This window comes from Paramormyrops kingsleyae, chromosome 8 (assembly GCF_048594095.1).
Source record: "Paramormyrops kingsleyae isolate MSU_618 chromosome 8, PKINGS_0.4, whole genome shotgun sequence".
NCBI lineage: Eukaryota > Metazoa > Chordata > Actinopteri > Osteoglossiformes > Mormyridae > Paramormyrops > Paramormyrops kingsleyae.
In genome coordinates, this window is record NC_132804.1 from 20,917,646 (window position 1) to 20,945,451 (window position 27,806).

General features: G+C 43.1%; 1 protein-coding gene across 17 annotated transcripts in view; it reads right to left on the reverse strand.

Moving 5' to 3' along the window:
• Nucleotides 1–27,806, reverse strand: part of ptprt (protein tyrosine phosphatase receptor type T) — a 217,312-nt gene that overhangs the window by 13,376 nt on the left and 176,130 nt on the right. For 11 of the 17 annotated variants that reach the window (XM_023795380.2, XM_023795382.2, XM_023795376.2 and 8 more), the window contains 8 exons: nucleotides 27,527–27,714; nucleotides 17,308–17,395; nucleotides 7,836–7,921; nucleotides 7,288–7,324; nucleotides 6,983–7,080; nucleotides 5,196–5,312; nucleotides 3,004–3,158; nucleotides 266–401 (listed from right to left, as the gene is read on the reverse strand). In XM_023795380.2, the coding sequence (XP_023651148.1) occupies nucleotides 266–401; nucleotides 3,004–3,158; nucleotides 5,196–5,312; nucleotides 6,983–7,080; nucleotides 7,288–7,324; nucleotides 7,836–7,921; nucleotides 17,308–17,395; nucleotides 27,527–27,714 (905 nt within the window). The remainder of the gene's footprint in view (nucleotides 1–265; nucleotides 402–3,003; nucleotides 3,159–5,195; nucleotides 5,313–6,982; nucleotides 7,081–7,287; nucleotides 7,325–7,835; nucleotides 7,922–17,307; nucleotides 17,396–27,526; nucleotides 27,715–27,806) is intronic. The other 6 variants (XM_072715457.1, XM_023795374.2, XM_023795385.2 and 3 more) reach the window with 2 other exon arrangements.

A 27,806-nucleotide genomic window follows, 5' to 3' on the forward strand; every position in this document is an offset into this window, starting at 1 on the left:
CATAGGAGTTTTACAAAAATGTTCTGAGGGCAGAATGAAAAATGATCAGTTCAGAGAGATAACCAATCAGACTGTAGAGGAGTTGTTGTCCAAGCAACTTGAGGAGGCGGGATCAAGACATCTGATTGGTTGGTCTGACATCTGACCAAGATTTGATTAGTTATCTTTCTGAATTGGTAAAACTCCCATGAGCAAGTCAATTTGGCAGTGGTGTCTGTAACGCTGAAGACCTGCTACACGAAGGTCGACCTACAGCCCCACCCACCTCGGTCTGCACCATGTTGACTCTCTGTGAGCGAAGCTCCCGAATGCAGTTGAAGATGTCGACCACACCCTCATTCTCCGCCATGTCCAGCATGATGTCCACAGCAATGAAGCAGCCTGTCCGGCCAGCACCCGCACTGGAGAGACAGACACACAGACACGCGCACGTTCATATGCTGCAGGGGAAGGCATCAGTATGGAGGAGCAAGAGGGCACTGCGGGGATCGGCAGGTGAGAAAGCAAGATGCCCCCAGTTTTTGTGTGTGTTGTGGATAGTTGCCATGGTGACCATTAGTGCAGGGTTGGGGGTTTCGCTGGTTGCCCTGACCCCAGTGTTGAGCGTCAAGGAAACACAAATATCGTACAGGTGTTGCTAGCGGTATTGGGGGGGGGGGCTTTCATCCATCATTCGCTCTGTGGTACCCCGACAACTCTGGCTAGCACGCCTGGCCCTCTCTGGAGCTTACAGCTCGACAGATTGCTTGTCAGCCGCCGTGATTAATAGCGTGACTGGCAAACATCTCGGACTCGGTGGGTGGGGGGGTGGTTGCTCGTGGCGGAAAAAAAGAGCTCCGAAGAAAATTAGAAACCGCTTCGCAGTCTGTTAGGAGCCTCACGTTGCAGCCGAAAACCTTTTCCGATGACTTGAGCAGCGCCATCCAGATTAAGCCGGGGCTCCGTGCCCAGGAGGAGCCTCCCAAAAACAGGAGCCACCCCCCCCACCTCGCCACTCGTTCTCCTCCAGCCCGCACATCGACAAGACACTAAATAAATGGTTATAACATCATGAGCAGCGGTGGAATAATTGGGAAGCGGAACTAGCGATTTGTACACATCTTTGGTACAAACCACGCTCCGCCAAAAAACAACGCCTACCCATGCAGGTGGCTTGCCGCAGGTGAGAAACCGCACTGACTCTCCCTCCCCACCTTGCAAGAAAAAACATTCAAGAAGATTAGCAGCACTGGTGCAATTCATCAAGGGTGTGGTAAGAGGGAGCGCAGGTAAGTTTGCGGTAATAACCTTTACTCATGGCATTTCACACCCCACCCCACATGGGATACTATGAGAAAAACAGGCGCGGCATTCCTGTTCATTCACCTCACAGGGAGGTCTCTCACTGTACGCTGACCTTTCCTGGGGAGTCGCCATCAAGCACAGATTACTTTTTACCGTCTGCCATTTACCTTGCCCCTAACCCCCCCTCCCCCCACCCACTCCACTCCAGCACCATGTAGATCTTTCACGATGATACGGCTGCTGGTCTATGTCAGTTGTATGGATCCAGAAAGGGGCATGTGCACTACCTATATCGATAAAAAACTCGCCAAAAAACTGTTTGGGTCCTGAAAGGGGCATGTGTACTACCTATATCGATAAAAAACTCGCCAAAAACTGTTTGGGTCCTGAAAGGGGCATGTGCATGTGCACTACCTATATCGATAAAAAACTCGCCAAAAAACTGTCTGGGTCCTGAAAGGGGCATGTGCACTACCTATATCGATAAAAAACTCGCCAAAAACTGTCTGGGTCCTGAAAGGGGCATGTGCATGTGCACTACCTATATCGATAAAAAACTCGCCAAAAACTGTCTGGGTCCTGAAAGGGGCATGTGCACTACCTATATCGATAAAAAACTCGCCAAAAAACTGTTTGGATCCTGAAAGGGGCATGTGCACTACCTATATCGATAAAAAACTCGCCAAAAACTGTCTGGGTCCTGAAAGGGGCATGTGCACTACCTATATCGATAAAAAACTCGCCAAAAAACTGTTTGGATCCTGAAAGGGGCATGTACACTACCTATATCGATAAAAAACTCGCCAAAAACTGTTTGGGTCCTGAAAGGGGCATGTACACTACCTATATCGATAAAAAACTCGCCAAAAACTGTCTGGGTCCTGAAAGGGGCATGTGCATGTGCACTACCTATATCGATAAAAAACTCGCCAAAAACTGTCTGGGTCCTGAAAGGGGCATGTGCACTACCTATATCGATAAAAAACTCGCCAAAAACTGTTTGGGTCCTGAAAGGGCCATGTACACTACCTATATCGATAAAAAACTCGCCAAAAACTGTTTGGGTCCTGAAAGGGGCATGTACACTACCTATATCGATAAAAAACTCGCCAAAAACTGTTTGGATCCTGAAAGGGGCATGTATGCTACCTATATCGATAAAAAACTTGCCAAAAAAAACTCAGCCCTGCCCCTACAATGGTCTGAATATCTTTAGTTCCACTGCCTCAGTAAGCATTATTTTGATGGGTGCAAGTGACAGACATTCTGGAAGCAAAACAATATGTTCGGGAACATTCTACACACTTGATATTCCTCTCAGCTGAAACACAAACAGAACTTTATTGCACCCATCTGAAGGTGCAATAAAAATTTGTGTTTGCTAGCAATACAAATTCACGTAATTCAGACTATAAAATTTTGACAGTAAATTAAGCATCTTGCTGCAATTAGACATGGGATTATACATATGGCTCGCCTGAAGACATAATTCTGGCTACGGAAAGTGTGTCGACACATGGTGGAAACGGACGAGAGGTTATCCAGATAAAAAGGACAGAAAGCAATGGCTCACAAAGAGCTGCTGTTTTGGAGAGTCATTGCTTCAAAGTCAGTGAATGGTCATAAAACAACCTCGTAATGCGTCTCTGCTGGATGCTGTACTTCAAGTGTGATTGGTCTGTAGCCAGTACTTGCTGTCCCCCAGCTAGCTAACAGTACCTGCAGTGGACCACGATGGGCCCGGCATCAGGAGGGTTCAGGAACTTGACCTGCCGGACAAAGCCCAGGAGGCCTGTGGCATAGCAGGGAACACCGTGGTCCGGCCAACTGGTGAAGTGGAACTGTCGTATCTCTCGGATCTCGTGGTGACCCTTCTGAGGGGAAGGGGGGGTAATGGGGCGGGGTGGGGGATGTCACAAACAAGAAATGATCATGCTGCACATCTTAGGCTCGTAGAACAAAAGAACAACAGTAGGACCCCAGCAAGGAACCGATTTAACAACACTTGAGTAACAGCTCTATATTCTCTGCCATAAAGCCAAGCCTAGCCTTCACTTTATGTAAACGTTAGTGTTCGAGTGTTCCTCATCTTCTCTGTGCTGTGTTTGTTTACTTTTTATTTACTGTATGCCGTTGTTCTTAGTACTAGCTGTGGCTATATGAGTAACCATTCCAATGTTCCTGTTGCACATGACCACTAAAATCTTGAATCTAGGAGGTTTGATCCAAAGTCATCACTTATTTATGCATTCTTATAGTTCATTACGAGTAGGTTGTTTCTAAAAGGTGCCGCTTAAATTCCGTTTAATGACACACCGCTGACTTTAGACGTGGTTTTTGTTGGTCAAAAGCACAATCACATTGTGCTGCCTTAAAATAGCAACGTGCCGATAATGCACCCGACCACGCCTCATTTAAAAAACACCACTCCTATGAGCGGGAAGCGGGCGCAAAATCATTTACTATTTTGACAGCGTGCGCGCTGGTATGAAACGAGCAAAACCAATTTGCGTCGCGCTTTGGGCAGATGGAAAATAGAGCCCCTAGAGTCTAATGAAGTAATGACGCCTAGTTGACACTGTTGAGCTCAAGGCTGTTGACCTCGCTGCCCGACCTCCTCCAGCCAATTAGGACATCATCAGTCGGGAACAGAGGTTGGAGGCAGAAGCAAGAAAGTAGCTTATTATTATTAGGTGTGCAAATGTTCATTAAAGGATTTCCATCAAGACCCTGAAGGTTGAAACATTATGCATTAAACAATTGCACAATGCATGTAAAAATATGGTTTTGCAAACACACTTGCAATAAATAAACATACCTACAGTATTATGAGTAAACCTGCAGAGATATTTATATTCCTGTATTGTTTTCCTATATAATCTAAGTCATAATATAAAATTTGATAAAAATGTAATGTTCATCTAAATAACCCACATAAAAAATGTACCTTGTCATGGCTTTATTGAACACATTGATCCAACATTCACTGTCTTTGTCATGGAAAATTATGTGAGCCACTTCTGTAATCAGATGTATAAAAGTGGTAATTTGATCAGATCTTCCAGTCAATGATGGGGATACATAAATTCCAATAATACCATATAGTTCCAAAAACATTCCTCTCAGCACCGAACATGTATACTGAGATTATGTCTGTCAGCAGTTATAAAACCCACAAAGCCCGTAAACACAGCAAAAAAAATGGCCTGAGCTTGAGTCAGCGTGCAGCCCGGGAACTGCTGACAAACCGAAGAGAGTGGAAGCCTCACAGACAGGGGGAAAGCAGCTAAGCCTCTCTGGCCATGAGTTCTGGTTCTATTCTCCCAAAACAAGCCGGTTCAGACCGGTTATCCCTGATGAAACTTCCATTCTGAAAAAAAAATGGCTTTACCAAAAAGTACTCGATACACAAATTTGGCTTAAACACATTTATATGCAAATGGAATGTGGTGGACAAGCTGGGATGGTGCTAGATTATCCTCCTTTTAAAAAAAAAAAAACAAAAAAAAAAAACACTTTCTTTATTAAGTGGAAGAATCACAGGTCCCAGGAAAGCTCACACTAGATGTCACACAGGTCAAACCATCATCTTTTATGCTGTCATAAAACTTTATACTTCCAAGTTCTTAAGTAGCAAAAGCAAAGAGGCTGGAAACACTGCAAAGAGATATGCGCCACAGACACAAATACATGCTGCACCTTGCATTGATGGAACTGTTAATACTACAAACCTGATGTGCTTCAGGGTTTTAAGCCATTCAAAAATAGTTGTCATCTAAATGGCACTCCTGTAACAACTAAGAGCAATTTAAGCATCCAAAAACCGTTCTCTGGTTGCCGTTCTATGGTTGACGTTCTCTGGTTGCATATATTAATTCTAACAAGGTAAAGAACACAGGCTGGTAGCTTACCTTCTGGACGGTGAAGGTGCGAATGACATACTCCGCCAGGGGCTCTGTCTCGATCAGAGTGACCTTGATGTCCCCATACACTTCAGTTTCGTCAGGCCAGTACCGGACGCACTTTACCTGGGGAGGGGTAAATAGCCAATCACAAAATTGCACAGCCGATATTTACACACCACAGTTCTAACATTCAGCTAAATCAACATATTGAGAAAATAAATATTTGGGCTCTTGCAATATTTGAACGGTAACATGGTGAGTAGTGAGTCCTGCCCGTGTCCCTGTGTGTGTCTAAATTCACTCTGGGTTTATGTGTTTCTCCAGAAACATGTGAGTATGTACGTGAACTATTGTCTCCAAATTGCCCCTATTGTGTTTGTGTGCCATGAGATGGCCTCAGCATCACCGTCACCCTCAACTGGATAACAATATATACAGACGGATGGATGGATATCTTTTGGTAATTTTATGCCCAATTTTATGACTTTCATGTACAGTTAAATTGTATCACAACAGCTTCATATTTAGGCAAAAGTTCACTCCTTTACTATCGTGAAGCAAAATGTCACATTTTTAGATTTGTGTGACGTGCACCTCAGGCAACAAATACGTCAACTCGGGAAATGTTACTGGGCAGTACAAAGTGATATTTCCATAACTATCCCAAAAATCACAGATTTCTTGAGAGTCCATACCAACAAAAGTGTCTGACAACGCAGCTGTGAATGTTTATTTTACATCCACACAGTGAAAAACTAACAAGAACATTTGTCTTTATAAACAGTAGACATCATAATGGATAAATAATTAAATGATGGGTAATTAGTCAAACTTAACAAAAAATACCCCAATCTACACAGAAAAAAACCAAACCACATCCATGCTGATTTGGCTAGATACACTGCAGTGTTTCCCTACCAACGGCATCTCCCGCCCCCCCCGAAGGTCAAGTTAATTTTATTGAATTTTATTTTCTATATAGCGCCAGATCACATCAGAAGTCATTTAAGGTTACCTTTCCTATGGAACAGGTCTATACATTGTCCTTTCATTAAACAAACTAAATAGGCTTATGTTATTTATCTTATTTACACAACAGCTTGTCATTTTTGTCTCTAAACGGTCACACATTTACAATTCTCCTCTGCGCTCTGTATCGCGCATGGCGGAGTTCCGCCCCGATGTGCGCACACAGGTGAGCACACTCCCAGCAGCGGACAGAGAGCAAGCCTCGGATAATATGTCCCGTCAACCACCTGAAAAGCAGACAAAAATATCTGCGTTTTTTAATCGCTCCCAGGGTGGTGAAGATGGCAACACTCGCTCTCCTGCGAGTAGCAGCTGGGGTAGCTCTCCTGTGAGTAGCAGCTGGGGTAGCTCTCCTGTGCTTCCAGAAGAGCCCAGAAAGATACACTGCAGTGACAAAAGCTGCACCCTTCGTGGATAATTGTCATAAAAAGAAATGTCCACATGTTTAGTTCAGTTGTTAAACTGACTGCTGTCATTAAAAGAAACACATGAACACCATGAATCCTGCCGGTGTCCGTCTGCCATCCCCCCCCCCCCCCCAAAGCTGTAAACACTGCACTGGTATTCTGTACTAATACAGTACAAAACACTAAACAAATAATCGGAACAGCACTTCAGACTTGAGTAAATATGACATTTAAGTCTGGTGAAGAGTCAAAGTTTGAAGAATAAAAAAAGAAAAAGAGGCTCAGTGCTGTTTCTCAGAAGGCCCTGGGAGATTACATAATCGCTGCTAAGTCTCAGATCTCATACAGCAAACGTACCCGGCCCACTTCCACCAGGTTCGTAACCATGACGATGCTGACGGAATTCTCCTGCCAGATCATCCTCCAGAAGTCTCTCACAGTCTCCTGCATTGGACCTGCAAGGCCAGCCATGCATGTAGCGTGAGTCCTGCTCAGTGGTGCACACCTGGGTCACATGTTATTTATTACCAGGAAGCTTAGATACATTTAAATTGCTAAAAAGATTCTGTGTCTGCTCAACTGAATAGAAACAAATTCAGTCTAATCAACAGGGTAGGTGCATCATCTCAGTGGGTTCAAAAGTCCCGTTTCTGGTTAATTACCTTGTGTTGCAATGTAATGTCTTGGTCTATGATAACCCTGTGAAGACAAAAAAACACACATATACAATGCACACATATACCACACTGTATAAATTACCAACTTTTATGACTATACTGAAAATTCTTTATGCAAATGATACTGATTTCTTAGGAAGTGGCAAGTATGCCATCATGTCGATATACATAACCAAAATAATGCATATGTATATAAGCACATATTACACTTTTCAGTGGAAATAGTATGAATGTGGTTTACCATCTATTTTTCAGCAAGACCCTCTCTGGCACAGTCACTGGGGTAATTGTTTTATTAGTGAAAATTGCCTCAATGACCCTATTATGCATGTGCATCTGTCCCGCTGTCTGTCACAGGGCAAGCTAGCTGCAGCCACCGCCACGCAATGCGAGCTGTGCAGAATGGCACATGCGTTCTGAGGCACCTTTGCTTACATGCGGCTAAAGCACACCCAGTGCGGTTCAGTGCTTACTTTACTCTGGTTGGGATTGAGCAAGCCCAACTCAGCCCCAACCCCCCCATCCATACTCACATCGATGTAGTTGGCGTTAATGTAGTCTGAGTGAGGGTCTCCCTCCAGCAGTTGTAGTCGGACTCGAGTGTGGTCGTCTGTGGGGTCAAATATTCACAAAGAGCCGGTCTAAAGTTACATTTACCCATCGCGGGGAATACAGCGGACGGGTGCATTTTTTCCGAGCTTCATGCATCCTGGGACCAACTCTGACTGCAGGAGCATCCCAATATTGGCAGCATTTCTACGTCCCCTGGTTTTACCCGGAGGTCTCCTTCCTGGCCAGCTGCACATGTCCGATTATTACACGAGAGATGTCTAATATCAAATATGACCTTCACCGGCACCGTGGAATCACACATGACACACATTTTTACACAAATGTTGTCATGCAATCCTTAAACCAACAAAGCCAGTGGAAAAACCTTGATATACAAAAAAGGGACAAAAAAGAAACTGATATTGAAAGTGACAACGACAATAGATCTGTCACTTGATTTGTTTCATTGGTCATGACTTCCTATTTATTAAAGGGTTCACAATGACATAAATTACCATGTGACACATGTAGCAGTTCCTATAGCAAACAGTCACATTCTGCATGTGTAACCTTATCAGGCCAACCTTGACATTCATTATAATACAACTGTAAAATGGGTTAAAAACTAATTTGCAACTCAGTGCAGCCACAACTCGCCCAGCAAGATTCATGCTAAAGTTGGAAGCAGTGCATATACGCACGTAAGTGAAGATCACACCTAGACTGCATGCATCATTATAAATTAACGACACCCGGAGACAGCTACCTTCTCCAAAACCGCGACCCATTAACAATGTGACCGCAGACCCCGGCGGTGCTCTGCTGCTTCTTGATAATTAAGTTGTTTGGGCCGCAGAAGAAGAAGAGGCCGGGTAATGAGAGGATTTTGAGAAGGATCAATATTACATGTGGCCCACACTCCAGATGCGTCCCTACTTTGATCTTGACAGAACACAGATTTGATACAGTGTGTCTTGCTCGTGCCGTGGATGCTGTGGGGCAGCGGGAAGGGCCATCAGAAGGCCACCATGCTCCAGGGTGGCAGGTCCAAGAGATGTATGTCCAAGATGTAACAGCTATCCGTGCGACCTGAACCCTTCTGAAGCCCTCCTCCGCCCCCACCACTTAGCAGATACCGGCTCCATATAAAAACTTGCAACCCAGTTTACTGTCTGGATTTATCCACTCTGCTTTACAGAGAATGGAATCTTGAGAGAGAGAGAGAGAAGGGGAGGGAGCGAGACAGAGAGATGGAAAGAGAAAGAGAGGGCGCTGTGTAATTAAACACCACTGACAAGCGCCACATCGAGGAAACTCAGCAGGCCTGGTGCCCTTAATCAGTGTCCGCAGTTAACGTTTAATCGAACAGGGACCGGAGGCAGCGTGGAACGTGCCCGAGGTAAATGTGCCTCATCCTTTACATCACTATCCCTGACAGCTCTCTCCCATCACCTCCAGCTGAACCTCCCACACCTCCTGCAGGAGCCTGCAGTTACACCAGGGGTCCCCAGGGTCAAATTCCATCAGCAACACAAAGCCAAGGTCCACTGTGTCCCAAGAAAAAATTCAGATTGGGGGGGATCTCGACAATAAAATGTGCTGACTGGGGGGGGGGGGGGGCGAGGAATCATGGGTTACAACCATGAATTATATATCGATATACAGAGTATGCAAAAAATATCCCAGATATATTGATTTAACAGAAGCACTGAAGCTACAAAGGCAACATACCTCTGTAATAGATTCACACTTTATCTTTTCATTTCTTTATGTGTTCTTTAGTAAGAATTTGTCGTATCTTTTTGTCGTATGTGTTTTTTCGGTAAAGCGTCTTGAATGGTTTATCCGACTCATGTGGAACAGATTAGTAACGTCAATCAAGAACTGCCTGTATATATTTTGGGAAACAATATGAGCAGCTGCAAGACTGGTGTGGCCAGTTGTATCTCCGTAGCTGTATATTCCTGAGCAGGCCACTGCCCTTAGCGATTACCACGGCAACTGAAAAAAGCCTTTCATCCGGCGTCCCTGTCAAAAGTACACGCCGGAGGCCCACCCGGATTTGGACGGAGCGACTGAGTGCCGACGACAGACTCCCCGCTCGCCCGAGTGCTACATGCATTTAATACGTTATTAAACTCTGCACTCAACTTTAATAGCTTATTAAACCCTGGAATGCTGCCATTGGGGGAAAAAATTAAATGTGGGAATGGCGCTTGGAGCTGTTTGTGCAGTGCATGCTGGTAGTTCATCCCCGGTTTAATCCTGTTCCACAGCTTTGAGATTAAGCGGTACCCTCAGGTGCGCCTGAGAGATACAGTCGTCTCCGTCGGTGCCGGGGCCGTTTGCTCTGGCCAGATTTACCGACACTGAGCCTTTGTTTGGACAAGCGCCGTTCTGATCCTCGCTGAATTATTGCTGGAGCGTATATTTGCAGGAGCTGAAGCCCCAGTGAGGCATTTCGGTAACATTACACTTTACTAATTTAGATTAGGTTTTGTTGACTCTCTTTTTTGTGTGTTATCCTGTGCCTGCTATATATCTCAGCTCAGTGTTCAGTATCAGCTTTTGTATGCTTTCATTATACAGCTAGTACATAAACTTAAAGTTCAACTTGGCATTTGACCTCTGACCCTTAACCCTTGTCTGTCCAACCATCTATCAAAAAATAGATGGCTAGAAAGTGATACAGTATAACATAACTTACTACTGCATAACATTTTAATATTTTTCTTTTCACACATGCATACACTCACCTACATGCACACACTCAGTCAAATGAAAAGTAAAAAAGCACCTAGTATATATTGAGGAGTGAGAGAGTTTGGGGAATATTAATACCCAGGCCTTGGTCAATACAACAGAAGGTCTTTACAGAGAGACTTCAATAGATCCTCAGAAGAACTCTCAGCTACTATACGTGCTAAGAATTATGTTTCAGTAAAAAAATAAATATATATCCTCGTGTGTATATATATTGCACAGAGCTCCCACATCGGCAAAAATAAAAGCCTTTACAAACTCATGCCAAATGGGAAAGGCATCTATAGAGCTATTTTAATGTTAAAGACAACAGAGCAAAACAGACATTAAAAGATAACATAATAAAACACCCTGTATGTCAGCCATTTCCCAAACAGGAGGCCCTACTGGAAATGATTTCCCATTCCTCCTATAAGCACTCTCAACCCCTCAACGACACCCTGACCGAGCCTGGGGACGATCCAATTAAGGACGGCTTCAGGAACGTGGGCCAGCACAGAAGCATCTCTAACATTTGGCACTTTTAGCATTAGCTGCCAAACAGTCAAACGTGGTTGATGACAGAGAAAATGCGCATTTACAAGTCATTAGCACCCTGCCACGGCCTCACCGTCTGGCAGGATGATTGGCTACATGGCAAGTCAGCCTATTTGGATCGTCAGCGGCCAGTCATTGTCCATAAACTGTGTGTAGACGTCTATTCAGCATTGGAGTCGACATGTACATTCATAAACACATCATGAGCAGCATCCTGAAGTGGGGTCTACTTCCATCCAGACTTAATTCCCATGTCAATGTAAAAAACGTAATTTGAATCAGTAACAGCCCACCAGCTAACAGGGAACAGGGTCCTCTCAACGCTGGCAGAGAACGTACTTACAATAACATGAACTTTCTTTGTTTTCCATTTTAACAAAGGTTCTGTCAGTGTTAGCATGAAAATGTTATCACCTGAATATCCTTTAACACAATTAATGTTTAAAATAGTTTCATGGTAAAGTATAATTTTATAAACGTGCATACCCCAAACACACCATGCAGCCTCCAACCCCTGTCCTTTGAAATGTAAAGCAAAAAATTTACCTGCTGCTGTATCATACCTTTCTTTCTTTATATTATTGGACTTACTTGTAGCAGTCGGGTAACGTTCTGGGAATATCAGAAAAACTGGAAACAAAGTTAGGGCTGTCAAACCCGTATATGCAGTGCTTCCAACTTTAGCATGAATCTTGCTGGGCGAATTGTGGGTGCAAACTAGGGTTGTCAAAATTAACGGGTTAATGCAGATTAATCCATTATCATGATTAATCTGATAAAATTTTTTAACGCAATTAACCTATCTGCAGCGCAGAATGACTCAAAATCCCTGAAATGTCTCTGTCAACCCATTTCGGCCAGTTTTGGTGCATTCCATTTGCCCTCGGAACTCGTATTCCGAGTCGGATTCCGGAGTTTTGAAGCCGGAAGCAATGACATGCGCGCTCCCGTTTCTCGGAGATCCGAGAAATATCTCGAAGCAGCACAGAGGATCCCGAGTTCAGAATGTGACATGGCTGCGACTTTTATCAACAGAAGGGAAAGTTGTAGTTTTGTACTGTTTAAGCACTACTTCTCATTTGTGGCTCATTAAATCGGTTGCACACACTATACCGTCCAACTTATCTGTGGACGTGTTGCTATGGAGTTTTATGCATAAAGCACCGCACGTAATGTGTTATCAACTGATATTGCTAACAATATGGCAATTAACCGGGCTAGAATTGGATTTCATGATTAGTCGGATTATTTATCGGATTTACGGTAGTTCGGACTAATTGTAAGTGAAAGAAGATAAATACCATTTAAACTGAGGTAAGTTGTCCGGCTAAGCAAAAAATCTTGCTTTTTGATATGGGTCCATGGTATTGCACTTCTGTGGCAGATGGAATGCATCCGACTCGTGTTCAAGATGTTCAATACACATGTTAAGTGCATATATATTCCCTTTTTTCTTGAGTCTGTTTGCTCATGCAAAATGAATTGTGATTAATAATGAATAAATTAAAAATGAGTGATATTTAATCGTGATTAATCTAAATTAATCCACAGCAACCCTGTGATTAATCTGATTAAAAATTTTAATCGTTTCACAGCACTACTTTGTACATTTCCATACCTTAATCATAACGTGAAATGTTAAAAACAGTAAACATTCCTATAACAAAAAATAGTTAGCTGGGCCTTCAGTCCAAATTGAATAAAGCAACACCTACAAACATTTTTAAATAATATCATTCCATGCAATGACTGCAGAAACTGTAATGATATGGTGCATCTTCTAGAAAAGGGGGAAAAATATACACTCATGACAGCGATCTCACAGATGCATGGTCGCTCTGTCACGGAAACCACCTGTACTGCTCGCTTCCATCACTGGCTTTCCCTCTGGAATTAAACATAAACGATTCCTGTGGTGGGATTCTGCCATATTCCCCAAGTGCTTTATCATGTGCATCATTTGGAACATATGTAGGACTTCTTTAACTCTGACAGACATTTCTGAAGTATACAACACTATACAGCATTAACAGTATACCACCTACACAAGAAGGCAGGACCTTTACAATAGGATGTGCAACCTTTGAATATGAAGACACTGTTTCCTTTTCCTCTGATATGTAAATGTTTCCCAGTCCTATCTAGTGTTTATTTTGGTAGCAGACTCTGATGAATTATAAATGACCATATGGGAGACTTTATGTTTACACAGGCTGCAAAAACACTGAAGGAATGTAATGGGACAGATGTCGTTAATCCTAAAGCATTTCCCCTTTTTTTGTGTTTTTGATTCTATGAATTACCAGATGTAATTAAACTGGATCTGTGGCTTGGGTGCAAGTCACTATTAATCACATTTAGCTAGTCACCTAGACGACGGATATAATTAAGTCGGTCCATAAGCAGCGCCTTCCAGGAATGTGCCACCAAACCCACCTGGATGCCTAGCTTAACAATTTGGTTTCCAAAAATGACACAGCCCAGGGAAGCATTCAGGGATTGTCACGTCACAGGCTACAGGATTTTTTAAAAAGAAAATCTGATGAACAAATCAAAGCCATGGGGAAGGACAGGTGCTTTTTCCGGCATCCGTCACACGATCGTGAGCCTCATATTCTACACCTAAGGCTACTTTGTGCAGAAACGCGTAACAAGTTTCTGTTAATTACTCTGAACAAGCTGTCTGATACTCCGCTGATACAGATCTGAGCGTTACATTTTTATCACTGTCATGAAATGACTCTGGGTATAGATGCGAAGCATTCTGGTCCCTTTGTGTTACAATGAAAAATCATGTTAAAAGGCAAAAAAGCTGAAAATCACCATAGCTGAATTTAAGAAATTCCTCAGCATAAGTAACTATTAAAAAACCTTTTGCCGCAACCATTCCATTAGATGCTATATTGGAAGAGTACACAATATCCAGTAATTACAATAATAATGTTACAATATAATAACGAGTCACATTTGTGCCACAGATGTTAGGGTCAGGAAAGTCAGGTGACCAGCCCTTCACTGCTGCAATAGGAGAATTCTGTTTCCACTAGAGCAGGGGTGTCGAGCTCCAGTCCTGGGGGGCCGGAGCCCTGTGTAGCTTAGTTCTTTCCCTGTCCCACCACAAATGATTCAGCTCAAGAGCTGTGTGGTAATTAGCACAAGGAGTTGAATCAGGTGTGTCAAATGAGGGGAAACCCAAAAATGTGCAGGGCTTCGGCCCCCCAGGACTGGAGTTTGACACCCGTGCACTAGACAAACCACACAGACCCATACCATGTTACCACATCTGAAGACCCAATATCTGTTTCCTCATTCTGAAACTGAAGCAACTACATTTTATGTTTACTCCTTGCTTGTTAAATCTAAAAACTAAATGAAGGTCCCGTTCAGTCATCCTAACCCAGTGCAACAAGCTTTTCAAGCCAAACGGAGTAGCTCTTTACAAACAATAAAGTAAAAGTTTATATTGCTATTCTTTTGTTAGTGAGTCAAATAAAACAAGCAATAGATTTAAAGGACAAATAATGGATAAATCAACTTTACAGCAAAAACAAAAAGATGGTAACAAATGTGAATTAGCCCCGTGTCAATGGGCCAGAAAAAGGGGTTATGGATTTTTGCACCTTCAGATCACCGTGTTGAATGACCTGGCAAAGCTAAGGATTCATCCCCAATGCAAGACATGAGATTTAAAAGTAGCATTAAAAAAGACCCCGAAGTCATTTTACCATTTCTGTAGCTCTTATATGAACACCTTAAAGGGACTGGAAAATGACCCTGTTCAGCATCAGTGCTTGGAAGATTGATGGATGGGTAGATGGATGGACGTAAAATGATTCCTACCAAGAAAAAAACTGAACTCTACATCTCACCTGAAAGCAAATTTAGTAACAGGAGCTTTCAAGTAGTACAAGGCTGTCAAAACTCCTTTGACAGTTTCCTTTTTTGGATGGCAGGAAACTATATAAAAATAATGGCAGTCAAAAGCTGGCTTATAAATAACCATCATTTCTATTCTATTATGGAGTGCTTACGTCTGCATTTTTATATTTATTTTAAACATTTCACTAGCAAACGAAGATGAGAATGATGTGTGTCCTATTTATGACATGAAAAAGAAACTAATTTCATTTGGAAACTAGAGAAATGCAGAGACGTGGAATTCAAAAACGCAAACACCCTCCCCCATATGCAATCTTTTGGACATGTCTGACCTACTTATTTATTCATGCCTGCTCAGCTGCTCAGCAGAGGAAGTGACTGTATTTGATTCAATAAAGTTATTATTTATTTTATGTACAGTGCACTTACTGTAACCTTCTCATCTCACATGTGCTTTTTGCCCCCTAATAAATACATTTTTGAGCTGTATTTATATTTGGACTCATATTTGGATGTATGTATTCTCAAGCAGCAGCTGAGACAGAAGCAAGTTCCTCAGAATTCAATAAAAGTACCATTGGACCAAGCAGACAAAAACCTGTGTTTGTCAATCCAGATAAAAAGCTTGTACTGGTCTGTTCTGTTTCAAAGACTATAAATATACTTGCCATTAAAAAACTGTCTATGACCAAGGAATATGACAATGTATCACGAACAGAACACATCTGAATCTATAGCCTGTGCTTGTGTCAGACCAGGATACACTGCAATATCAACCCAGCCATGGCAATACTGCAGAATAATAACTAATGCAGCAACAGTACAGTACTGAAATGATTTGATGCTTCAAACAGTTCAAAAGCTGGGTCTGATACACAAAGAAGAAATGTTAGCTCTCTATGAAAGAGACCTATTGAGATCTATGGGGATCATCCATCTGCTGGCGCTGGGCTACTTAACCAGCAAGTGACACGATGCTACAAGTGTGTGAAAACAGAAGAGGAAAGTGCTCGTGGCCGAGCGCATCTTCTGCCCAAAGGCCAACGCTAATGCGAGAAAACTTCAGTCCCAAGTGGAGAAAATACAGGGCCTTTGTGTGGGCTGTCGGTAACTCCACCGAAATATACCCTGAAATATATTTTGTAATTCACAGTATAGTAACCCATCTATCTCTCCATCATCTAAGTACTTAACCTGCTCAGCGCTGTCGAGGGGACTGGAGCCTATTTCAGCTACTGCAGCCAAGGGACACCCTGGACAGGATGCCAGTCCAACACGGAACACACACACGCACCGATTCACACAATATATAATATATATACTGGAAATGCTGTATCATTACTCTGCCCAGACCCCCGGAAATATCATTTGGTGTGGGATTCCCCTTTAAGGCCCAAAGCGGGAGTCGAACAAAAGGCTTTCCTTCACAAGCCAATGAGTAGTGGGAGGCTACACTGTGTGACATGTCCAAGGATGGAGAGGCTAGACGAATAATAATCGGGGAAAAACAATCCATGCAAGAAAAAAGTTACTTAAATTATCAGCAGATCACTGTCAGGCCGAGAGGCTAGATACTGCACTTATTACTAATGATGGATGCAGGGTGTCTTCACGGGTATATAACGATTTTTTCCAGTACTTAGAATATGTTTGATGTCCCCATCATGACAAACTACTTGATGTCATGATTCATATGTAATATGTGCATTATTTATGTTCTGCATGGTCAACTTTCAGTTAAATTATAAATCATTTGGATCTAGAGCAACTCATCAGCTCTGATGAATTGCACCTCAGTAGATGCTGAGAAATCAAGTTGTGTGTTTGGGGGGGGGCAGGGGGAGTCAGTTCCTCTGGAGCTATGTGATGCAGACTTTATAAACAAGCGTATGTTTATCCCCAGTACATAAAGAAACCTTCAGGTTTGGTGATGAGATCAGGCTGGGAGACACGGCATACTTTGTGTTTAACTCAGGTCATTCACAGAAGAAGACAGAGGAACAACGTGTAATTCTGGTCATTCACAGAGGAACACTGTCTAACATAGGTCATTCAAAAGGGAATAGAGAAGACCTCTGTCGAACTCAGGTCATTCACAGAGAACACAGAGGAATACTGTGTAATGCAGATCGTTCACAGATGATCTGGAACAGCACAGCTGGTGAGCCCTTGATGGACACTCCCGCGTGTCAGGTGCTGTCCTCACTGCAGTCTCTGATGCAGAGCCAGTCTTGAAAAGGCCATGTCTTTGTGTGTGCATTCTTAGCTACTTACAAGCAATGATGTTCCCGTATCTGTTCTTGTTGCGGTTCTCGTCCTTCTTCGCCGTGTCCCAGGGGGCGTTCTGTCCTTCAGCGAGGCCCTGCAATAAAAGGGCACTCCGTCACGTATGCACTGGCGAGCCCACTGAGGACACAATGGCGCTTACTGGAGTGCATGAACTGTGCAGCAGACAGACACATGAAAGGACACAAGGGCACACATGAGCTGCTTTTGGTCCATCAAGATTATTGCCAAATGCATCATTACATCAACTTACAGTATCTAGCAAACGCTTCTCTACAATGTAACATACAGTAGAAGGAAGATCGTAGAGCAGAATCACCCAGCATCACTGGAGCAATTGGACTTCCTCTACATGTGAGACACTGCATGTTCTCCTCACTATGGTTTGAATCCTGGTTTTAAAAGTACATTCATCCACAGAAGAACCTGAATATCACCCAAACTGCTGCAAACATGGTATAGTTGTTCAGGAGGTGAAAAAATGGCCTTATACATTCAAGGTTGTAGGTTCAAATCCCTCCCCCATGCTCTATGTTTAATCTACACATCCCCCAGCCTAGAGTTAATCTGGTTTCCTCTTGTTGTCCAAAAATACACTGAGGTGAATTAGCATCTTTAAATTGCCCATAGTGTGTGCAACTTGCGATGGACTGTTGATGCTCTGCATTGTGTCTTGTGCTTCCTCAGATAAGCCTGAGGCTCTCACTATAACCCTGCAGCCATGGAAGGTGGATGTTATCAGTGCAGCCACACAAACGCTCAGCATCATTTATAAAAAGCTGAGTCAAGCTTTAATGTAAGTTATTTATACAGTCAAAGCTAACATTTAATTCATAGTTTACCCTCAGCGTCCTCTGAATGAAGCTACCGCTCACATGGATGGGAAAAAAATGCTGCAATTTGGCAGAGAGTGGTGCCCCTGTCAGACGAGGACAGGGTGTAGAGAGGCGAGTGCTCAGTCAGTGGGATCACAGCAGCCTCCTCCCTACAGCTGCTCTCACGCGGCCCTGATGCGATGGGACTCAGTCGTTCAAGTGGAGCTCTGTGCTCACGCTGTTTGACGGTGGACCTACATTATTTCAGTGGGCAAAAGCGCGCATTGTCCAGTTTGTCCAGGATAGGGTTTGCAGGGCAGGTTGAAGACAGAAAGGAGCCAAGGCAATGCCCAGACCTCCAGAAAGATCGCTACTGACCCACTCCAGCCACCCGCCAGCCAAGTGGACTTGCCATCTAAGATCATTCCTGCAGGTCCTTGATCAAGGATTCTGAGTGGGGCAATCCATCTGCACCCACAGCAAGTTACATTCTGACAGTCAATACAAGGAACCAGATATGCAGTCTGAGAAGGCAAAGGCCTTTAACATTTAAAGTGAAATTTAATGTAAAACAATTCAAATGCTGAAAAAATAACATTTTGATGCCATCTTGCTTCTATTAAGTGATGACTCTGAGACATACTGTAGTTGGCCAACATTTTTCGTAAACATTATCAGCATCATAAGTTGGTGTTATGTATTGCTTTTCTTATTCTCTTTATTGTATTTATCAGGATTACAGTAGTCGGGATGCTGGAGAGTCAGAATTTCACTGCACTTTGAACACATGACTTTGAATCTTGAATCCTGAAAACTGTGCGGGCATACTTGCCGGGTCTCAGGCTGAAACTTCTGCAGCAACAGTTGCTTGCAGGCACCCAGCAACACTAATCTAAGAGAACTAAGTACACATTCACTCGCATCAGACAGCCATTTTGAACTTCCTGTCAAATGCCCTGGAAGGGAGAAAAACATGCAATAATTGTCTGTGTGTCTCGTGTGTGTGTGTCTGTAAGTCTTTGCTGTTGCCATCTTGTCGTTTCAGAGCCGAGTGCAAAGTGCCACCGTTTGATGGGGGGGTTCAGACAGAATGGCAGTGAGGCGCTTTGTGGGTTCAGCAGAGAGGCTGGCAAATTTGGCACGGGGTACTAGTGACGGGCGAGGGCTGGGACCCATATGGCGTCAGTGTGCTATTTTAGGTCCTTCCAAAAAAGAAAAAAAAAAAACAGGTCAAATCTGTCAGTGGTACGTAATGTATGCCGAATTGTCCTTTGGCTTCGATTAGAGGAGATCCAACTCGGCCGACAATATCACAACCACAGATCTTACTGTCAGGCAGGAGGCCACCTGACCTACTTTTTTAAAGGGGCATATCCCTCATTAGTCAGTCAGTCTAAAAGTGCATTTTAACCTATTACAGAAAATAAGGGATTTGAAAGGGGATCGATTTATGTCAAAGGTACAATCCTTATCTCTTTTATCATCATTCCTTCCTCCTAGATGTTTTTCTGCCTTCCATTCTCCTCCAAAAAGTATGCAACCTGCTACTCAGTTATCCCCCTGCTGCCTCCACAGCAAAAAACAGTTAAAATAACACTGACTGACTTGCATGCTGCCATGATGGATGGATGGACAAACAGATAGCTGCATTCCAAATTGTTTTTAATCAGGCAGATTAATTTACATATGTTTATATTGCATTAATGAACACATTAAAATCTGCCAAACCTGTGTGTTTCTTCAACACAAATGCATCTGCTGGTGCAACGCAAAGTTCCATTTGGGTCAAATAGCAGGTTTTTAATGACAGTTGTGGCATCATTGCCTCAAAGAGGGGGATATTGATTTTTTTTTGTTGCTGTCGGTTTGACCTGTTGCTGACTTACTGTACTGTGCTTTAACAAAGGCATATGCTTGGTGCTGTAAATGTCATAGGTTAATATGTAATGATTACCTGGGAAGAATCAAAAAACCAAAACAACCACCAATTTTCACTCAAAGGCTACAATGCCTTGTAGGAGGGGACATTTGGCCTAATTGGTATGATCAGTGAAACCTCTGTTTCCATCTCTATGAGGCCCTGCACTCTGGTGCTCAATAGCTATCGATTTAGCCATCAGAGATGACACCGTCAGCCTTGTTCTGCCGGAAAGTAAAGGAGGGGACCACTGCTTGTCCTGTGGCACTTAGGTGAGAAGGTTACCCCCTGTGAAACAGTCGAATCATTCTTCAGTTCACAAATTCCACCTATGCGTCTTAATCGTCAATTTCTCTTCCGGTCATCTACAGAAAAGGCCCACCATGTTTTTAAAAATATAATCCAACACAGTGAAATCACATAAAGGAGCAGGTGAAGACATGGGCCTAAATGTGGCATTTCATGTCCATGGATAAGTCACGAGCTTGGTGCTATAATGGAATAACTTCACTGAAGTACCAAGCTTAGCAAAAGGGCAAATGGGTGTTGGCTAACTGTGTCATTCGGAAGACCATTTGAAAAAATGGGTGAACCACAGACTTAAAAGCACCAGAATTCAGGCTATTCTATTGAGCTGTGGAATGACAACATGTAACACTAGCATGTAAGCTAACGTAGTAATCACACAAACAGAGCCATACGTCATTAGTTTCTCTGTTACAGGTACGCACTGTGGATGTGGTGGCCCAAATGAACTCACATCACCAAGCCTTTGGGGGTTGCTAAACGGTCCCTGGAACATGTGACAGAAAGCCATCAATATAGGAGAAATGGAACATGGGGTCCCAGTTTCAGCATTCAGGCCGCCTCCAGCGAATCACATAGAGACAAAAGGCATCCCAGGCCCTGCCTTCAATTTCACCCCGTTTTAATCTATAAAAAAGGTTAATTTGCTCATGGCTTATCAAGCAGCCATAGTCGCAAATTTTTGTGGGGGGCTGTCGGTTATTCATGAAAGAGAGACCGGGGCAAACAAGACAAGGACAAGTTTAATCAGGGGTGCATCTGATAACCATGAACAAACGAGGGAAGAGTGGGAGACGGGGGGAACAATCGCAAACGATGATCAAAGGCAACAGGCATGTAAAAGTTAGAGACACAGATGCATCATCTTGTACCTCCCTGCGAAAGGAAAAAAAAACATTTTTAAATAATTTACTAAACTTATGTTAAGTACTGTAACTGCCTGAGATCACTGGTGTGCTTGGTCAAATTGCTTGTCACTTTCTCCAGTGAGTAGAGGGAAATCTTACGACCAGACAACCACAATTTCTTCCCCCTTACGACCGGACATCCACAATCTCTCCCCCCTTACGACTGGACATCCACAATCTCTCCCCCCTTACGACCGGACTTCCACAATCTCTCCCCCCTTACGACCGGACATCCACAATCTCTCCCCCCTTACGACTGGACATCCACAATCTCTCCCCCCTTACGACCGGACATCCACAATCTCTCCCCCCTTACGACCGGACTTCAATAATGTCTCCCCCCTTACGACCAGACATCCACAATCTCTCCCCCCTTACGACCGGACATCCACAATCTCTCCCCCCTTACGACCGGACTTCAATAATGTCTCCCCCCTTACGACCGGACATCCACAATCTCTTCCCCCTTACACGGATGCAGCATCGGTCAGGCGGTTTAACTGTCCTTGCATTTGAACTTCTGTGATTAATTCAGTGCCCCCAGCCCCCCTGAGCTCAGGAATTTTCTGACAGGCAGAAAAACTGGCCATCTATGAAGCGATACTTTCTGGATCCGACCCATGGATGACAGAGGCTTCTTTGAATACATTACAGAATGTTTCTTTTTAAGCAGGTAACAACTCATAACTCAAATTTTACCCACCCATCTTCTAACTGCCATCCAATACATGGTCATGGGGGGCTTAAGGTTAGGACACAAGGCAGGGGAGCATCACAGGGACAATGGGTGAATCAGAGATACAAATTCACCAAACTGCATGACTTTGGATGGCTGGAAGAAACCCAGAGGTAAGCAATGAGACCTGGGGAGAATACTCACACACAGAGTGAGCAGAATTCAAACTGCCAGCCCTGAACTTATCGTAGTAATGCTCATAACCTGTTTTTTAAAGGAATTCCTAATTGGAGATAGTATTCTTGGAACACATCCTTATGTAGGGTCAACTCAATCAATCAATCAACCAATCAATCAATCTTTATTTAAATTGCACTGTTACCACAGGGTTTACAAAGTGTTTACAGACATTTAAAAGAAAGGAATTAAAATAAGCGGAACAATATTTTACACAAAGGACAAGTAAAATGCACGTGGAAGAAGAACAGCAGAGAACTGAGCCAGATGTAGGGTAAGTGAAGTACTGCACAGCCTGGGGGGGGCAGGGCCCTCACGAGCAGACGCTACCCCCATCCCCCCGGTCATTATTCCGCGCCGCTCACAGATGGGAGGGCAAGGCTTCAGCAAACAGCCACTTGGAGCTGGACCAGAAAGGACCGACCAGGACCCGACCACAAAGCTTTTGTTTTTCAACTCCCAGAGTGACAGATGTGTACACACACATACAGAAGCACATATGTATACATGCAGAGGCATGTGCATTATCCTTCTCATTCCTTCTTACACACACACACACTCATATTCTCTCTCTCTCCTTCTTACACACACACACACACTCATATTCTCTATCCTGCATTATTCCTTACTCATATAGTTTTTATTACATTTGGTCCCCACAATGTAATGCATATTTGGACCACAATCACAGACACAGAGAGAGAGAGAGAGAGAGAGAGAGAGAGAGAGAGGATTGTAATCGATTGTAATTAGATATTTGTGGGGACTCTCCATTCATTTCTATGGGAAAAAATCTAATCCCAATATGACAACCTTAATCCCTACCCAGATCTAACCTTAACCATAAGTAACCAAACAAAATACAACACTTCTGACACTTAGTTTTCTGATTGCATTCACAAATCTTTGTGGAGACCTGAAAATTGGTCCTTACAACGTGAAAATAACAGGTTTTTATCACATTGTGGGGGACATTTGGTCCCCACAATGTAATATAGACCTAATTCCCCACCCCCCACACAAACACAAGTCATCACACACTCATCCAGGCTGTGCTTGATTTCATTAGAAGCTAAAAAAATACAAGCTAAAAAAAAATAAATAAAAAAATATTGAAAGGCATCAGCAAATTTTCAGCCCCAAGAACCAATTTTATTACAGTGTTTAGGATGAGTTTAATGGCTTGGCTCCACGGTCCACTACATAGCTTACTGCAGACATTTAATCAGCTACATATATATTACTTCGTACCCCAATTTTCCATAAAAAATCCATAAATAATATTATCTGACAAAGACATAGTCTGGAAGCAACAGTCGCACATCAAAAAGGCTCGTCGCGAGCAGTCCGCCAAAAATTAGGCTTTTGTTGGAAAGAGGAGCGGCAAACCAGCAGGAGAGCTGAGCTCACCGCATGCCACTCTCCGTTTAGGCGGCTAGCTCGGGCATACGCTCGAGCAAAAGCACACGGTTTGTTTGTTTCTCTGCATGCCTGTCATTTAGCGTCTGCCAGACGATATGGTTCCGTCTTGCATCTGTCTTCCTCTAATCTGCGGTTCTTTTCATCTGTTCAGCTTCTCCGAGTCTGTCCAGCTCCTTCACTGTCCATCTGTCCACAGCCTGCTTGCCTGTCGCCCCCTGCTTCTCTGACTGCGTCGACTGTCAGTCTAACTTTCTATGTCTATTCTCTTATCACCCTCAATCCAGGTTCCATTTTCTGTGATTTGACTATCCAAATTCCTACCCTAACCCTTCTTAAAAGTCAATTTTCTATTTGCATTTCTTCTGTACCCTGTCATGGCAGAGAGTCCGTCCATCTCTGTCTCTCTCTCCCTCTATCTGTCAGTTAGCCTCTTTCTCTTTTCTCCATGTCTATTTGCCTTGTTATCTGCTGGGCCTGCCTGCCAATCTCTCTCTTTGTCTGTTTAATCAGTCTGTCCTGTCTCTATCTGTCCGTCTGTTAGCCTCATTCTCTTTCCATCTTCCCTGTCTAGCCATCTCTTTATCTGCTCTTCCACACTGTCTGTTGGTTTTGTCAGTCTGTCCAGTCTCTCTCTCTCTCTCTCCACCTCACCTACCCACCACCTTGTCATCTCCTTTTCTGTCTCCGCACCAGTCAGTGTATAAATTATGGTTGGATTAGGCTGAAAGAGAAGCGCCAGTGGACTAAGAGATGGCAGGTCTTAATCGGAAGTGTGATATCTGCATCTCAGTTGCTCACAAACACTTTGCGAACATAGACAGATGGGTGACTGATATCTGTTTAGACAGAAAACGGTGCTCAAACAGCCATGCGGCCACGTAACAGTCTGAAATACAGAGATATCATAAACAATTCTTGGGAGATGTCACACACTATTTTCACTATATATCCCAGGCATGCATCACCTAATTAAGGGAATCAAACAGCGAAACCAGACACTGCTTATTTTAGAGGATCAATAAACCAGAGACTGCAGATGATTACATATAACGGAAAGCACTGAACGCGATTCTAATCACAAGTGTGGTAAAAAATCAACCTGTGAGAACTTCACGATGATGGTAAATATGTGCCATCCATGACCCACCCCTATAAAATACAGCAGCTCCATTGGAGCTGGTCAGCTGGGTGACGTACAAAGGAAGAGGAACATCAGGTGCACCCAATGCCACTGGATGCTAGGAATGCACCGATACCAATACCAGCATCTGGTATTCTCCAATACCAAGAACCGATACCACTTATTTGCAACATTACGCTAAAACTCAAAGCCAAGGCGTTTTTCTCTTTTTTTGTTGCCCAATCAGATTTTTGCATCTACTGAGAAATCTGTTAACCATATTGGTCTGGTTATGCCTAGTTAGGTCACTATTATTTTCAATGGCATAAATACTGCCTTGAGTACTCATATTGGTACTTGGTATTGGCAAGTACACAAATGTAAGTACCGGTACTTGGTCTGAAAAAAAAAATGGCATTGGTGCAGCCCTACTGGATGTCATGAGGTGCTTTAGGACCATAGGAACCAGATGGAGGGAGGTTGTTATGTTACGAGTGACATTTTTAACAAAGGCATGGCCATAGGCATACAAAGTGTGGGTGTGGCTCTACGGGGGAGATGATGAAGCAGCTTGTGTTTATGCACAGGAGAAGGACAGGTGAGAGCAATATGGGCCACAGCATTGCGTGGGCAAAGCCGCTGCTGCAGCCAAACTCATAACAAGAATATAGATCAGCATTCCATACACAGGATTTTGTGGTGGAACTAGTAGAGGTTACTTGGCTCAATATGAGACACAAACAAGGACTATTTCCCCAACTTATATTCAGTGTGCTTGCAGAAGCATTCTAATCAATGAAGCCTCATTTTAACACTTAGCTAAGTTCTCGTTTTAGCAAATTGGAGAGCGAAAACTGCAGGTAATGTCTTAATTAGCCTTGATTGAGCTGTTGACTGGAGAATTTGACTATTCAGGTTGTTATGCCAAATGTTTCAGCAGAAGAAATGTGCATGTTAATGATTTTTTTTTGTTTTGGCTGAGGAAAAGGTAAAAAGACAAATACATCTGGAAATCCTATAGCCCTTAAAATGAAGACAGTGATTGTTTTTTTCATTTAATCAATTACTATTTACTCTACAAAACATTTCCTTAATTTGAGCATTGGGGAAAGAAAAAAGAACATTAGTACCAAATTCAGATCAATCAAGTCCTTACTTGCTTAATTGCTCAAACGCATAGAATGAATGAAACATAACATGCATCCTCAACTAAGACATTCTGTTTAACATGAATTGTATTCTATGTCATTCAATTAACAGCTCAATCAAGGCTAATTATTAAGAGCTTGGCTGCACCAAAAACACCAAACACAGTGGGTCGCCAAGGATCAGGGTTAACAACAAAACCAAATTAGCTGAGTTATAACCACTTCTAAGAAACATTGTAGGAGTATGACCAAATAATAAAAGTCTGCCGTTTTCAAAATAAGAAATGTGCTACACCTGCCAGGCATTCCCAGTTTGCCTGAAGCCAAGTGATCCTCCTATCAAAATGCACACTGTCATGTGATCTCCAGATTGTGACGAACACCATTGCACCAGTGGAGTCTGTCAAAGGATTTCCCAAGGTTTCCAGCCAGTGTGGGCGGTGTAGAAGGTACAGAGTACATGCAACTGAACTGGGATGAACAACAAAAGCCATTATATAAAAAATATACAGCAAATATGAATCAAAGAAGAAACTACTGAGAAAAAATGAGATCCCAAAAAAAGCAAACTGTCACAGCAAAAATTTAATGAATTTTTCTGCAACTCTGAGCTGGGGAATTTTATTTGAGTTTGAATTATGTTCAGAAACTATCAATATTAATGCTGTTTTCAAATTCAGTTTGCAATAAATATTTCATAAGTATGAAAGAACTACACTTTCTTGTAATAGAAAAACACGAGAGCAAAGGAAATTAAATTTAATTATTTGATGAACACCACAAAACAAATACTGCTAAGAGATTTTGGTCACATATCTCAAAATGAGGATCGACAGCAACAATACACGAATAATTATACTGTGGATACTGAAATGGTTCAAGTTTGCGGGACTGAGTAAACAAGAGGCATGATAGCCTCAGACCTCCGGGGTGGTGGGTTTGGTTCCGGGCTGCCTTTAGATCTGGAATTTTCTTACTGTGTTCATTTACATTTACATTTTAGATATATAGCAGATGCTTTTGTCCAAAGCGACATACAACTGAGGCAAATAGCACGTTGCAAATATACGAGGAGTCGACTAGGCATAGGTGCAGCTAGGCTGAGCTTCCAGTGAATGCCCAGGTACAAGTGTAAGCAGTATTGGAGCAGGAGTGACACAACATTTTAAAAAACAAAGGAAATAAGATTATTCAATGACCAGAAGTGCAACATTAAGAAGATTCAGGGAGGGATCAGGCTAGCAGAGAAATTCATGGAACAGATGGGTCTTGAGGCATTTCTTGAAGGTGGAGAGTGAGTCTGATGACCAGACGAGGTTCAGCAGCTCATTCCACCATCGCGGAACCACATGTTCACATGAGTTTCTTCCCACAATCCAAAGAGAAGTGGGTTAGATGAACAGGTGTCTCTAAATTGCCCGTAGCGTGTGCCGGTGTGCCCTGTGATGGGCTGGCAACCCTTCCTAAGTGTCTTCTGCAATGTACCTCGTGCTTTCTAATATGGGCTCCAGGCTAACTGAAACCCCATTTTGGACAAGCAGTTATGGACGATGGATAGACGAATATTTCACAAAATAAAATGATACATGCAGAGCTTTCATCTTTTATTTTTAAATCACTTGTGCTTTGAGCAGATGGATAAAGAGGGCATGCTTACCTCATATTCCTCCTTAAACCCGTATCCCTGGCCGCACTTCATCTGCGTGATGTGCTGCAGGAGGTCTGCCACCCGTATGGCCGGCTGGAATTGACCAGCCTGGTAGGACATCTCCACGGACTCACAGCCGCCGTACGGGTACGTCTGAATGGTAAGCGTAGACTGGGCCATATCCTTGTGGCTACCATCTGGAACAGGAGGAGAGCACGTGAAGGAAGCGGCAAACGTCAGCCAAAAGGGAAGCGCCCGCATTAAAGCGGTCTGAACACATTAGGTACAT